This window comes from Myotis nattereri (genome assembly GCF_964212035.1).
Source record: "Myotis nattereri genome assembly, chromosome: 12".
Taxonomy (NCBI): Eukaryota; Metazoa; Chordata; class Mammalia; order Chiroptera; family Vespertilionidae; genus Myotis; species Myotis nattereri.
The window spans coordinates 80,810,116-80,825,122 of NC_138087.1; the positions used below are offsets into that span (position 1 = coordinate 80,810,116).

Consider the following 15,007-nt stretch of genomic DNA (forward strand, 5'->3'; position numbering starts at 1 on the left):
TTTCAGGCGAGGCTAGGCGGCTCAGAGAGGTTGAGGCCCTGCACCTCCGTCACACAGCACAGCCACCAACCAGCCGCACGCTCTCCTGGTGCCCCGCCCTGCTCGGAGCTGGGAGCTTGCGTGTTTGCTGGGAATGGGACTGGGGAGCACTGACCGAGAACCAGGGCTCCTGACCGTCTCCCGCTCTGCTCTCTGCCGCAGCTGATGCCGCTGCTCAAGCTCCGGCACGCACACATCTCCGTCTACCACGAGCTGTTCATCATCTGGAACGGCCAGGTGGGTCCGCAGCGGCAGGACCGGCGAACCCCGGCGCGTCGCTGGCAGCGACTCTACACGTGGCCACCCCGACTCAGCACGTACGGGGCCACCCTGGGGCTCACTGGCATCGTCTCAGGGGAGCCCACAGCCTCCGTGGGGAGGGGTCAGCCCCGCTCACAGAAGAAGCAGAGGCTGAAGCAGGTGCCTCCCAGTGTCCTGCCGAGGCTGTCGCCCCGCGGGGCGGTGAGGCCGGTGCTGAGCTGGAGCCTGCGCCCCGAGGGGCAGTCCTGACTGTCACCAGGAGCAGTAGGTGCCAGGGGCCAGTCCCTGCTCCCCCTCGCGCGGCGCCAGGCCCCACAGTGACCTCGGCCCGAGGAGGCCTGCAGGGCGGCGCTGTGCGCGCTTCCCGGGCTCAGAGGCTGACAGCGGCTGAGTGGGCGCCAGTCGGTCGGGCAGCCCCGAGCCTGCGCCTCACCCTGTGGGCTGTGTGACTGGCTGCCAGGCCCCTCGCTGAGTCACCCCAGTCACCTCTCCACTGAGGGTCCCCATCTGGGGCTGCCAGCCAAGGGTGTGAGCAGGAGTGGAGGGTCCTCCTCACACTGGGCCCCGAGGAAAACCTGGGGGGAGGTCATCACCCCACAATATTTTCTGAGCACCCCTAATGCACTTAAGGAGACACGGAAAAGCCAGAGGACCGTTCACTGCGGGAGGGAAAGCAGGGTCCCCCTAAAGCCCGACGCTGAGGCCCCTCAGGGGCAGGCTCCGTGGAGGAGGAGGTGGGTGTGAGCCGAGCCCATGACGGGGCGACGTCCCCGGCCCAGCGTCCGCGTGTGCGGTGGCAGGTGGCCGGGCGGCCTCGGAGAAGTCCAAGCGTAGAGGGAGCCGAGGTGGGGGTGAGGCTGGAGGTGCAGCCGGAGCTGCTCATGGGGCCGCCTCCCTGCCCCCAGGAGGTGGTACCCTCACAGTCCCCGCGACAGCGCCCCGCTGGCCTGGGCGTCTGAGTCAGAGCTGCGGCACCTGCCTGAGGGCCCTCGTGTCCCCGCAGACCTCCTCTTTGTTCCTCTGCCTGGTGATGGACTACAGCAAGGGAAGCTTCCAGAAGGTCATTGAGAAGGCCAGGGAGAAAAGGGCCGCCATTGACTCGGAGGTAGGACAGACTGGGACGCCGGCCTGGGGCCCGCCGGCCCCCGTGACGTCGCAGCCCCACGGTTGCGGGCACAGGGGAGGCAGGGCCGCGGGGGTTGGGCCGTCCCTTTTATTTCACGTTTTGTGTTGGCCGTCCTGGTTCTTACGTTCACGCGTGGAGGTGGGTGCCCGCTGCCGGGTGCACAGGTCAGCGCTCAGCTGGGTGTGTCCACAAGGTGCACACGGCCGCCCGGCTCAGGCGCAGGCCACGCCGGGAACTGCAGAAGGTCCCGGTCGGTCAGGAGCCGTGGCCCGCCTTGTGCCCGGCCCGGCGGTCCCTGCACGTGGGTGCAGGCGGCGTGTCCTCCTCGGGGTCTGGTTTCTCACGCTCCTCCCGGCGCCTCTGAGCCGCAGCCACGCTGCGAGCGCGTCCGGAACCCGTCCCTTCCCGTGGCGGCGCCGCTGCGTGGGGTGCCCCCCCCCCCCCGCCCGCGGCTGGCCCAGCGCGGGGAGCGGCTGGGCTGTTTCAAGCTCAGGACTCTGGTGACAGTAGCCGTGGACGTGGCGGGGTGCTTTTGCGGGGACCTTAACGTTCGTGCTTCCTGGCTGAGCCCCGGGCGTGGGGTCGTGGCGGTGGGAGCAGGTGTGCGCAGCCTCAGCTCTCATCCCGTCACCGCGAGCAGGGGCTCCGCTGCCTGGCCAGGCTGCAGTGTGCCAGCCCTTTCTTTATTTCTTAAAAAAAAATTTATTTATTATTATTTTAAATATCATTTTATTGATTTCAGAGAGGAAGGGGGAGGGAGAGAGAGGGGGAAACACCAGTGATGAGAGAGAATCTTGGTCGGCTGCCTCCTGCACGCCCCCCACTGGGGGGTCCAGCCTGCACCCTGGCACGTGCCCTGACCGGGACTCAAACCGTGACCTCCTGGGTCGTAGGTCGGCGCTCGGCCCCTGAGCTGGCCACGGAAAGTGACACTTGCGTTCCGTGGTGACGGGTACCCGCGGTGAGCTTTCGGGCCACGGGAACCTGCTGTGTCCGTGCAGCTGTGGGCGCGGCTAGACCCTGAGTCGTCGGTCTTTGCTTGTGCTGAGCGCCTTCCAGGCTCCCAGGCTCCTCCCGCCCGACTCGCCGGCTCTGTCACCGACAGCGATGAACAGCGGCCCTGACTGGCAGGCTCGCCACCGCTCGCCTCGGAGCCGTCCCCCAGGGCCGCCCCTCCTGCCTCTTCCGCCCCAGGGCCGGCGTGCTGTCCCCTGGGCTGGTCCCCCAGGTGGCCGTGCCTCCTTTGGCTCTGAGCACCCCTCTGTTCAGTGGGCCTCCCCAGCGTCTCCTTGCTGAGTGCTCTGGGGGGGTTGTGTGTGCCCCTCCTCGTCCCCCCACGGCCTCAGAGGGCGGCTCGGAGGGTCTCAGACTTTCTGAGAGGCAGGACCCTGCGAAGCACCATGTCCTCAGAAACCCAGCAAGGAAAGCGCTCCCCTCTACCTGGGGGACAAGGCGGGAGGGTGGAGGGGGCGCGAGAGGAAGCCCCGGTCCCTCTCAGCCTCTCTGACACCCCGGGGGGACGGGGACCCCTGCTTCCTAGGAACTCGGTTTGAAAGCCACTGCCCTGGCAACTAGCTGGATCTTGTTTCTGACACAAAATGCTTCCAGAACATTCTCTGTCAGGGCTCTTTTCATTCACAGGCACTGAAGACTTCGCCCTCTCTGCCGCCCACAGGGGTGGCTGTGGGGCCGGAGCCCAGGCACAGGGTCTCCCTGGAGACAGGAGTGCGGGGCCCGGGCACTAGGGCGTCGCCCTGGCTCGCGTGGTTTTATGGTCTCGGGAGCCTGAGGCGGAGCCTTCTGCACGGGCTCTGGGCTTGGCCAGCTCCAGCCCTGTCTCAGGACACGAGAGGCAGGGTGCCGCGGTCCTGCAGGCCGCTCTGAGCCGTCACCGACCCCCCCAACAGCTGCCGGGCCCCACGGGGGAGCTGGCCCCTCCAGCCCCGCCTCTCTCGCTCTCTCCCCAGTGGCTGCAGAACGTGCTGGGCCAGGTGCTGCACGCCCTGGAATACCTGCACCAGCGGGACATCATCCACAGGTGACCAGGCCGGCGGCTCAGGGACGGCCCGCGCCCCTCGGAGGCAGTGCTGGGCGGAACCCAGGGCGAGGGGTGCGGCTGTGGCCACAGCTCTGCCTCCCGGAGGGAGCGCGCCCCCACACCCCGCTGATTCACCCTCGCCACGCAGCTTCGCGCCGTGCGGCTGACTTGGCGGGTCGGTTCTAAAGTACACGGAAAGCAAGCAGATAACGGCACGCCCAGGACGGAGATTAACCTGCCGTGGCCTCCGGCCAGGCGCTCGGGCTCCGAATCCACGGTCCAAGCTCCGGAATCCTCGGGTGGAGGGGCCGGGAGTGGCTCCAGGCCGATCGTATGCCAGGGAGGAGCGGGGCGGCCCCTGGGCTGCGTGTGCGAAGGGCGTGCCCCCGGCTCAGCGTGGGAAACTCCCCCAAGCAGAGGTGTCCTCAGATGTGGACGGAGCCGCAGGATCGGGTGGTTCCCGCCTGCGGTTGGCTTGTTTTCTGTGTGTTTTTGTTTTTTCCAATTTAAAACCACCGGTTGCATTTTCTGTTTACAGAAGACAGTATTTAAGGAGTGGGCTGCCAGGGGGGCATTTATTGAAGAGAGGGGTGTGGGCTGCTCTGCAGACCTGGGTGGGGCAGGAAGTAAGGCTCAGGGTGCACGCTGGCCCCGTGGGCGGGTGCAAAGATGCGCCCCTTGGTTTCAGGAACCTCAAGCCCTCCAACATCGCCCTGGTGGGCACCAACCACTGCAAACTGCAGGACCTGAGCTGCAACGCACTGATGACCCACAAAGCCAAGTGGAACATCCGGGCAGAGGAAGGTGGCCGGGGTCCCCAGCAGGGACCGAGGTGGCGGGGAGCAGCGGGGGAGGGGCCATTCACAGGAAGCTCGTTGCTCCCGGAGTCCAGAGGGCGGTGGCCACTCTGGGTGCTGGAACGAGGCAACATCAAACCTGTCCTTGCTCAGGAGGTCCCCACAGACCCCTCCTAGGCTAAGGAGACTAAACAGCCCTGCCTGGGTTGTAACTGAGCAGGCGTTCCTCCAGGGGGGAGGCATGCAGGGCCCCAAAGACACCCAGAAAATGTCAACCTTCATGGAGGGAGACGAAAGGAAGCTGTCAGGTAGAGGTGGAAGCCTGGTGCGGGCCAGGCACTGGCTAGTGATGGGCCACTTGACTAAGTCCTAGTGGAACCCAGGAGGTGGGAGAGGTGGGGAGTGGGCGACATGAGCTCTCCTTTGAGAAGTCACCGGGGCAAGGGACTGGGCTTCTAGCCTCTAACAGCTGTCAGGGCCGGAGGGAACACCACAGGGGAGAACTCCAGAGTTCTGGGGTGTCCGGTAGTGCTGCACTGGCCTCCTGTCCTGAGTGCACAGGGGATGGATGGATGGATGGACAGGTGAATTGATGGTTGGCTAGATAGGTGGGTAGTGGACAGGTGGGTGAATGGACGGGTTGGTGGATCGATGAAAAAAACAGGTGGATAGATGGATAGAAGAATGGATAGGTGATAGATAGACAGGTAGGTAGATGGACAGGTGAACAGATGAATGGATGGGTAGATGGATGGATGGACAGGTGAACAGATGAATAGATGGGTGGATGGATGGATGGGTAGATGGACAGGTGAATAGATGACTGGATGGATGGTTGGGTGGGTGGGTAGATGGACAGGTGAATGGATGGATGAATGGATGGGTGGGTGGATGGATGGATGGGTGGGTGGGTGGGTAGATGGACAGGTGGATGAATGGATGGATGAATGGATGGGTGGGTGGGTAGAATGGACAGGGGAATGGCTGGGTGGGTGGGTAGATGGACAGGTGAGTGCATGAATGGATGGATGGGTAGATGGACAGGTGAACAGATGCATGGATGGATGAATGGATGGGTCGGTGGGTAGAATGGACAGATGAATGGATGGGTGGGTGGGTAGATAGACAGGTGAATGGATGGATGAATGGATGGGTGGGTGGTTAGAATGGACAGGTGAATGGATGGGTGGGTGGTTAGAATGGACAGGTGAATGGATGGGTAGATGGATGAATGGATGGGTGGGTGGGTAGAATGGATAGGTGAATGAATGGGTAGATGGATGAATGGATGGGTGGGTGGGTAGATGGACAGGTGAATGGATAGATGAATGGATGGGTGGGTGGGTGGGTAGATGGACAGGTGGATGAATGGATGGATGAATGGATGGGTGGGTGGGTAGAATGGACAGGGGAATGGCTGGGTGGGTGGGTAGATGGACAGGTGAGTGCATGAATGGATAGATGGGTAGATGGACAGGTGAACAGATGCATGGATGGATGAATGGATGGGTCGGTGGGTAGAATGGACAGGTGAATGGATGGGTGGGTGGGTAGAATGGACAGGTGAATGGATGGGTGGATGGATGGGTGGGTGGGTGGGTAGAATGGACAGGTGAATGGATGGGTAGATGGATGAATGGATGGGTGGGTGGGTAGAATAGACAGGTGAATGGATGGGTGGGTGGATAGAATGGACAGGTGAATGGATGGGTAGATGGGTGAATGGATGGGTGGGTGGTTAGAATTGACAGGTGAATGGATGGGTGGGTGGATAGAATGGATGGGTGGATGGATGGGTGGATGGATGAATGGATGGGTGGGTGGATCTCCTGGATGTAGATGGCAGGGTCCTTGGAGTCCACCCTCTGCTGTTTGGCTGGGGGATGGAGGTCCAGAGAGGGAGAGGCTGGCTGAGGCCTCCCAGGACCTGACAGCTGCCCGAGGACCCGGCTCAGTTGGCTCCTTGTCGGGGGTTCAGGTGTAGAAACAGGGGGACACTGGAACTGTGCCTCCAGGTCCTGATGTTTAAAGGGACACGATGTTTAAAGAGGGTGCAGATTTCCACCTTCTCCAGACCACTGCAGCCACCGTGGGCCGGCCTGTGGGCACCGGCCTGTGGGCACCCGCCTGGAGGGCAGGCCCCGACAGATAGCCGACCCCACCTCAGAGGAGGGGGCTGACGGGCTCGTGCGTCAGGGTGTTGCTTCCCCAGCGCGCACAGGCTCACGCACCCCTCCCGCCCGCAGACCCCTTTCAGAAGTCCTGGATGGCCCCCGAGGCCCTTGGCTTCTCCTTCAGCCCGAAAGCCGACATCTGGTCCTTGGGCTGCATCATTCTCGACATGGTCAGCTGCTCTTTCATGGAGGTGAGCCACCTCCAGCGCCCTCCTGGCCACCACAACCCCACGCCCCACGGCAGGCGGGTGGAGCGGGCCCTGCGCGCCTCCCCCCCAGGGCCTCCTCCGGCCCCAGCTGCTGGGCCCCACCCCTGCACTCAGCACCTGGCCCGGGGCAGCGATGACCGGGATGGTAATGTTCAAATCCACGCGAGTCTGCGCCTCACCGCGGCCCCCAGGTGTTCTCACTGTCTGTCCTTTCCGGTGCGAAAACCGGCTTCAGGGCCCAGGGGCAGGGAGCAGCTGTGTGGGCTGTGGGCTGCGCTCTGGCCCTGTTCCAGGTAAGGGTGCCGGGAGCTGCAAGCGGTGGCCTGGAGCTCTGGGGCCTGGGCACGGGCTGCTTGTCACCCACAGGCGCACCCCAGGGGGCAGCGCAGCTGGAGGCCCCGCACCAGGGACACGGCCTGTGGGCGGGAAGGAGGGTCCCCCACTCCCTCTGCCCAGTGAGAGGCTGCTGGCTGCTCTGAACCTCCGCACCTTCTAGAAGGTCTCCGGCTCAGGTGGTCTCCGGGTGGTCCTGGAGGTGGCGGCCGCGGCTTCCCCGCTTCCCTCGCGCTCCCCCTGGTCCCGGCCACTTTCATTTGGTTCTGAAACGCGAGACGCGGTGTCCGTCTCCTAGGCCACAGAGGCCATGCTGCTGCGCAGGTCCATCCGGAGCCGCCCCAACAAGCTGGGCAGCGTCCTACGGACCCTGCAGGAGAGGCGGGTCCCCCAGGCCAAGACCTGCAGCTCCCTTTTGCCCCAGATGCTGCAGATCGAGCCCTCGCAGCGAATAACAGTCCGGTGAGCGCGTGGGGGCTGCACTGAGGTGTCCGCTTCTCTCTCCGTGTCCCATCTGTTATCTGCGCGTCACGCGTCTGAAGGCCACGCCCTGCCTCCCCTGCGACCTTGGCCCCCTAACAGCTGGTCCTTGAGCGGGGACGACGCCGGCTTCGCCATCACTGCGGGCGCATGGCCCCAGGACCGGGAACCAGAAGGAAAAGGCGAACCTGTAGCGATGGGCCCGGCCCGGGTCTGCCCGCCTTTTTGCCGCCACAGGAGCAAGACCTGATGTTCTGGTCTGTTTCTGTGGAGGAGGGGCCCACGCAGGCGAAGGGCCAGGGCTCAGCCTCCTCCTCTGCCTGCGGGAGCCCGTGTCCCTCCTGGAGGCGGGGCTGCTGGGTGCGAGCTGGACCCCCTGTGACACGGGGAGAGGTGCTGCCACACCAAGTGCGAACAGGGAGGTGGGCCAGCGTCCGCCTCCCGGCCACCCGGAGCCCATCCGTCCGTCCATCCGCCCGCCCGCCCATCTGTCCGTCCGCCCACCCATCTGTCCGTCTGCCCGTCCGTCCGTCGCAGGGAGAGCCTCGCGGTGAGTTCGCGCTGTCCCTCTCCAGGGAGGTGATCCAGCTCACGCTGATGAGCAGCGATTTCAGGCCGACCTGTGTCTCCCTGTTGCTGCACCAGCGGGACGTGCCCGAGTTCATCACCGCCATCATCTCGGAAGGCCACGTGGCCCGCCTTCTAGGTGACAAGGGGGACTCAGACGGGGCGGGCACCAGGGGACCCTGTGTCTCAGCCCCACACCCAGCCCCTGGACTGCTCCCCCCGGCGTGGCCAGCGGGGGAAGGCCTCCAGGCAGCCCCTCCACCACAGCGGGCGTGCTTTGCTGGCGTCCTGCCCGCGCACAGACCCTCCCAGCTGCCATGGCCCACGGAGCGCTCACCTCCCCGCCCCCACCCCGTGTCCCCCCAACTAGCAGTGTCCTGCGTGGCGCTGTGTGCCCAGGACCCTGGCCCGCAGGCGCGTCCCTGCAGGGACAAAGCGCGGGCTCCGTCTGCGACTTGACCCTTCAGGACGCAGCCTGTGCTGCTCTCCACCGGTGCCCGGGCCGGGCTGGGGTGCCGCGGGGCTTCCAGCACGGTGACTGGCCCCCGAGAGCTCCGCCCGAGGTCTGGAGGTCACTCACGTTCCAGGGTAGCCCCCTCCAGCCCTCGGTCCTCTGCGTGGCTCTGCCTGTGACGAGGGACCCGCCAGGTCTGCCCCATTTCTGGGGACGGCGCGGGAGGGTGGGAGGCAGAGGCGCCCGAGGCACTCTGCTGTGTCCCCATGTCTCATGGTCCGGGCTTGGAGGCAACAACAGCCCGGTGAAGCCCATCACCCACTAGCCGAGTGGCCCGGAGCCGCCGTCCCCTCCGTGAAGCCGGCCGCTGTGAGGTGCCCCGGCGGTGCCCAGCAGGCGGGTGGACAGGCGCAGTCAGCTGTAGGACAGGCCTTCCGGAGCCTGCGCGCTTCTGGGGGGGGCTGCTGGTTATGAATCCAAGGCAGAGAGGACGGCAGCGCGGCCCTCGCCCAGGAGCAGCAGAAAGAGCAGAGAGCGTGCTGGGGATGAGGGCACCTGCGAGGTGGTGGCCGCAGCTGGCCCTGAGCTGGCCGGTGGGCGGGTGCGCAGGCTGCCACCTCACGCGCTCCTGTCCTGCAGAGGTCATGCAGAACTTCCCCCGCCGGTCGGAGGTCCAGCTCAAGGTCATGGACAGGCTGCTGAGAATGTCTGACGACCAGCTAGGTAGAGCCCCCTCTGCTCCCCTTCCCAGCTCCTGGGCCGGGGGGTGGGGTGTGTGCGGGGGAGGCTGGCCCCTCCCTTAAGCTCTCCAGCAAGGTCCCTTCCACCTGAGGCTGGGCTCTATTCCCATAAGGGTCTATCCACTCAACGTACCAGTTTCATTTTAATTAAATTCTTAAAAATATATGTATTTTTATTGATTTCAGAGAGGAAGAGATGAAGGAATCATCAATCGGCTGCCTCCTGCACGTCCCCTACTGGGGGTCAAGCCCACAACCCGGGCAGGTGCCCTGACCAGGAATCGAACTGTGACCTCCTGGTTCATAGGTCGATGCCCAACCACTGGCCACACCAGCCAGGCTTTATTATTGATTTGAGAGCGAGAGAGAGAGAGAGAGAGAGAGGGAGAGAAACATCATCGGTTGCTTCCTGCATGCGCCCCAACAAGGGATCGAACCCATAACCTTGGTTATGGGATGACGCTGCAACCACCAGCCACATGGCAGGGCGGGCCCACGTCTCTCTGACCTGCGGGGGCAGGCAGGCTGTCATCCCTTTGTGCGGCCACTTTTACCGAGGGGGGCAGGGGGGGGCTGGGCTCCAGAGCGTTACCAGTGGCAGCGGTGCTGCAGAAGCCCGCGTCTCCCGCCGTCTGTGTGGGTTAGACAGCACTGCTCCGGGCGCCGCAGGGGATAGATCCCTGGGTGCCCGGGTGTGAAGACTGTGTTTCCATAGACGCACCCGCCTGCCCAGAGTGCATGGCAGCCCCTCGCCCCAGCACTCTCCATCCGTTAGCATTAAGTTTTAAAATTTTGCCCAAACGTGGTTTCATAAAGTCTGTCCACTCAACACACCAGTTTGAAAATTATTCACTTACTTATCCATCCACCCACCCACCCACCCACCCAACAATCTATCCATCAACCATCTGTCCATCATCCTCCATCTACCTATCCATCACCTATTCATTTATGTCCACCCATCCATCAACTACCTGTCCATCTGTCCATCCACCCACCCACCCACCTATCCATCTGTTCATCCATCTGTCCATTCATCCACCCACCGTCCATCGCTCGTCTGCCCACCATCCCTCCCTCCACAGAGGCCTGTCCCATGGCTGGGGCGTCGGCAATGACAGAGGCCCCGTCCTGCTGGCAATGAGGCAGCAGACACCCCATCTTGGCCATTTACCTTTCCCTCCCTCCCTCCCTCCCTCCCTCCCTCCCTCCTTCCCTCCCATGACCCCCTCGAGCCAGGCTGTGGCAGGACAGTCAGAGTCCGTGGGAAGGGAATTTGCCTTCCTGGACAAACGGAGGAGGCTGCCGGCCCCTCCCACAGGCCTGTCCTGCCCCGGGCAAGTGTGGAGATGGCCGGGCGGGGGCCGGGCTGGCAGCGCTGGGCCTGCTCCTGGCTCGTGGCACTGCCTTTGGTGTTTCCCTGCTCGTCCTTGGGCCTGGCATTTAGTCCTGTTCTTCTCCCACGGCCTGAGCTGGAGGGGCTGCTACCACCCTCTTCCGAGGAGGAAAGGCTGGGCGAGGAGCGGGGCGGGGGGGTGGGGGGGCGCGCCTGGCTGGGCCAGCCTCTTCACCGGCCACTGCTTCTCTTCCCTCCCCGTGCATGTGCGCAGCACGGGCCACACAGGAAAGCCGGGGTTCCACCGGTGCCCACTCTCAGGGCAGGGCCCGCCAGGGCTGGAGCCAGGCAGGCTGGTCACAGCAGCGCTCTGCCCAGGGCCTCCCTGGGGCGTGAGGGTGGTCACAGAGCTCTCAGAGCTGTGGCAGCGAGGAGACGCGATGGGCCCACCCGTGATGCTGGCAGATGCCAGCACGGCCTGGTGCCGCTGTCCTGTCCGTACCCCCTCGCCCTGCGTCACCTTGCCCCCGCCCTGCCAGGTCTGCCGTGGTCGATGGGGGTGGTGGCCATGCTGGTCACCATCATGAAGAACCACGAGAGGCTCCTGGACATCCAGCTGTGCGCCTGCGCCCTGCTGCTGCGCACCCTGGGCCAAGGTGGGGCTCGCCGCGTGGGGACGGTTCCTCCGGGCGCGGGGTGGGGGGGTGGGGGAGGGGCTCCTCTCCGGCTGAGCAGGCCCCCCACCCTTGCGGCCTTCACCCTGATGCCACTAGCACTCATGGGGACCCGCTCTGCGTGAGGACAAGGCCGGCCTCCGATGCCTTCACCCACAGTGGGGGGGTCACGCCTGCCTGCCGCTGCCCCTCCGCCCCCAGCTCTGGGGCTGACCCAGGCTCCTCCCGTTGCCCGCAGCGCTGGCGCAGGACCCGGCCACCACGGTGCCGAAGGGCAGCTCCATCACCTCGGTCCTGCTGAGCGTCCTGCGGAGCCACCCCGAGGCCCAGCAGCTCCTGGTCATGGTCTACAGCCTCCTCACCATCGTCTGCAGCCAGGGTGGGTCTGCCCCTGGGCGGGTGCCGGGCTGGCAGTGCCGGCCGCTCCCGGCTCGTGGCTCGGCTTTCGGTCCGTTTCCCTCGCTCGCCCTTGCTTTCTCTCGTTCCCTCCAGTGTGCCGGGACTGGCCAGGGCGTCACGCCAAGTCCGTTTCACGTCAAGCCTCGTTGCCCTCTGCCTTGCTCACCCCCATGTCACAGGCCCCTGGGCTCCTGAGGCCGCCGGCCAGGCAGGGAGGGCAGCCCCCAGGGCCTCGCACACTTCACGCTCCTCACCCCGTCCCCGGGCCCAGGCCGTGTCTCCTCCAGGCGCTGGGTTCTGAGGGCGCCCAGACACTCAGCAGGAGGCAGGGCCCAGTGACCGACTGGATAACCCGCTGGAGGGACCAGGGTGCTGTGCGCAGCCACCCCGCGGGGAAAGAGCGCCATCTGAGGGCCGGCCTGCTCTGCGGCCCTGGGGCTGGGCTAGGTCCCCAAAGGGAAGGGAAGCTCCATCGGCGGCGGGCCCAGGAATGGGTGGGAGACGCTGGGACGTGTGGCCCGAGGGATGGACCATGTCCTCGTTCCTGGGTCCTATGCTGGGCATGCATTGGCCCGGCGGGGGCCCAGCAGTGTGGGGCACAGGGGACCCTGGTGCCTGAGGACAGCAGGGGTGGAGGTGGAGCTCAGGGAGGGCTTCCTGGAGGAGGGGCTCCATGTCCTCGATTCCTGGCCCAACAGGGCGTGACTCGGAGGAGCTGCAGAAGGCGGGGCTGTTCACGCACATCCTGGAGCACCTGCACACCTGCTCCGGAAACAGGGAGGTCTGCATGGCCGGCCTGAGCCTGCTCTGGGTGCTGCTGGTGGATGGTGAGGGTCCTCGCGCTCCCGGGCAAGCTGGCCCATGGTCTCCTCTGAGCCAGGAGCAGAGGGAAGGAGGAGGGGGCGGACCCACGTCCTGACTCCCCTGGTCTGAGAAGTTAGCTGGGCTCTGGCCTCACTTTTATTTTTTCAAATTATCTTTATTGATTTCAGAGGGAGAGGGAGGAGAGGAACATCCATGATGAGGGAATCAGTGATCGGCTGCCTCCTGCACGCCCCCTACTGGGGATGGAGCCCGCAACCCGGGCACGTGCCCTGACCAGGAATCCAACTGGGACCTAGTTCATAGGTCGATGCTCAGCCACTGAGCCACGCCCCATTTTTAATCCAGGAAAGGAATCCGGGCCCCATCTTGCCCAGCAGCACCTGGGCAGTAGTTCTGCCCAAGGAAAACGGCTTCTCACCATGGAGAGCCCTGCTCACACCCCGTGTGGAAGTCCCCACCCCCACCCCAGCCACCTTCCCACCTGAGGGCACCTGGCCCCCTCCAGCTTCTCCTGTTGGTGGGGGTGGCGCTGGGGAGCCGCAGGTGCCCAAGGCCCAGCATCCTCCTCCGTCCTGTCCAGCTGACATCATGGACAAGGCCCCCCTGGAGAAGGCCCCGGGCCTCATTGTGGAGCTGCTGGCTGCCTACCCGGTGGACATGGAGATGGCGGAGGCTGGCTGTGCGGCCCTCTGGCTGCTGTCCTTGCTGGGTAAGGTCCCGGACCCCTGGGGCTGGGGTGGCCTGCGCCCAGGAGGTGATGAGGCCCCTGCCCCCCTGCAGGCTGCATCCCGGAGCACCTGCTGGAGGAGATGGTGGTGCTGTTCCTGCAAAGCCTGCGGCTGTGCCAGGACCGTGTCCTGCTGGTGAACAACGCCTGCCGGGGGCTGGCCAGCCTTGCCAAGGTGTCGGGTGAGCCGGGCCGGCCTGGGCCTGAAGGCGTGGGGCCTTCACTGGGGGGACGGGGGCTCTGAAGGGCGTGGCAGGATCTTCCCTTCGACGTAGGCACGGGCCTGGGCCTGCCCCTGCCCGGTCCCACCTGCAGCCCGTGTGGGAGGCCAGCTGGTCCTTGGGGCAGGAGGGGCGGCTGAGGTGCTGAGGCCGGAAGGGGCTTGGCTCCACTCACAAGCAGGGCTGTCAGGATCCAGTGGGCAGGACACAGAGCGAGTCGGGTGAGAAGTGTCTGCTTCCTCTGGCTGGCTGCCAGGTTCCAGGACCTGAGGAGTCGTGTACATGGCACCCCAGGTCACTGCTCACACAGGCTGACCCCTAACACGGGGCGCTGTGGAGCACCCCATGCCCTCCCCACTAGGAAACAGCTGGGCACGTCTTACAAGCTTTGCACTTGCAGTGGGGAAACCTGCAGGAGTCCTGGCTGCAGGAAGCCGAGGCTGTCCCCTCCCACGGCTGAGGCCACTGTTCCGACCCGGCCCCGTGCTCACCCCATTTCCCAGAGGACAAGGGGGCTGCAGGGGATGAACCTGTCCGGCCTCCCCTCGCCCCACAGAGCTGGCGGCGCTGCGGGTGGTGGTGGCCGACGAGAAGGGCAGCGGCCTCAGCCTCATCAGGGACACGTACGAGCTGCACAAGGACCACCCGGAGGTGGCGGAGAATGTGTGCTTGCTGCTGGTCCACCTGGCTTCCTACCGTGAGAACCCCCGCCACCCCTCCGGACGCCGGCGGGCAGGGACACGCTGCTCCCAGCTCTCCCCGGAAGGGAGGGACCCCTCTGACATGCCCCATTCACGTGACCCAAGTGCCCACCATGCGCCAGGCTGGCTGGTGCTGGCTCCTGAGCCCCAGGCGGGGTGTTCATGCCAAGCCTCAGTAGGCTGGGGCCCAGCCAGGTCCTGCCGGCCGCCTCGGAAGTGCCTGAGCTGGGCGCTGTGGGCTGGATCGGCTGGGAGGGGCTCTGGAGGGAGAAGGCCTGGCCTCAGGACCCTCCCTGCCCACAGAGGACACCCTGAGCGAGCTGGTGTCCAGCGGCATCCAGCCCCTGGTCCGGGAGATCAAGGAGCGCTTCACCTCCAGCCTGGTGAGTGGGGGCAGGGCCCCGAGAACTGGGCCTCACCCCAACCCCCCAGGTGGCTGAGTCCAGAAGCCCGACAGAGGCTCCTGCAGGGCTGGCCTGGCGCTGTGTGCCGTTTCGGCGCCTCCTGCTGCCTGTGGGTCCGTGTTGGAACTTAAGCGGGCAGCCATCAGCTCTTCAAGGCCAGTGAAGTCACAGACACCTGCTTGTGGAGCTGAGACGGGCCCACTGTCTCCTCTCCCAGGAGCTGGTCTCTTACGCAGAGAAGGTGCTGCAGAGGCTGGAGGCAGCCAGGCTGCCCTGCTCTGCCCAGGAGCCGTCTGCTGCGGCCCCCGGGGGCCCACACCTCTCGGTCCCCGCCCCCTGCCCGGTGCCTTCTGTCCTGCCGCGTGGAGCTGCCTGCTGAACCGGCCTTTTCCTTAGGGGGGAGGGAAGGGGCAGCTGCTGGACGCGTCTCTGTACGGGCCTCAGCCGGATACCACAACCCTTCCAGGCCGCTGTGAGCGAGGACACAGGCCCCCGCAGCTCC

General features: G+C 65.2%; 1 protein-coding gene across 1 annotated transcript in view; it reads left to right on the plus strand.

The window, feature by feature from the left end:
- The window catches only part of STKLD1 (serine/threonine kinase like domain containing 1), a gene marked incomplete at its 3' end in the record, with an annotated part of 23,251 nt that extends 8,367 nt beyond the window's left edge, over positions 1–14,884 (plus strand). The window contains exons 4-19 of the mRNA XM_081103312.1: positions 202–276; positions 1,304–1,405; positions 3,394–3,464; positions 4,153–4,268; positions 6,508–6,626; positions 7,276–7,439; positions 8,033–8,163; positions 9,118–9,201; positions 11,094–11,210; positions 11,467–11,607; positions 12,326–12,454; positions 13,033–13,161; positions 13,233–13,361; positions 13,957–14,097; positions 14,405–14,484; positions 14,723–14,884. Of these exons, the coding sequence (XP_080959438.1) occupies positions 202–276; positions 1,304–1,405; positions 3,394–3,464; positions 4,153–4,268; positions 6,508–6,626; positions 7,276–7,439; positions 8,033–8,163; positions 9,118–9,201; positions 11,094–11,210; positions 11,467–11,607; positions 12,326–12,454; positions 13,033–13,161; positions 13,233–13,361; positions 13,957–14,097; positions 14,405–14,484; positions 14,723–14,884 (1,890 nt within the window). The remainder of the gene's footprint in view (positions 1–201; positions 277–1,303; positions 1,406–3,393; positions 3,465–4,152; positions 4,269–6,507; positions 6,627–7,275; positions 7,440–8,032; positions 8,164–9,117; positions 9,202–11,093; positions 11,211–11,466; positions 11,608–12,325; positions 12,455–13,032; positions 13,162–13,232; positions 13,362–13,956; positions 14,098–14,404; positions 14,485–14,722) is intronic.
- Positions 14,885–15,007: the final 123 nt, after the last annotated feature.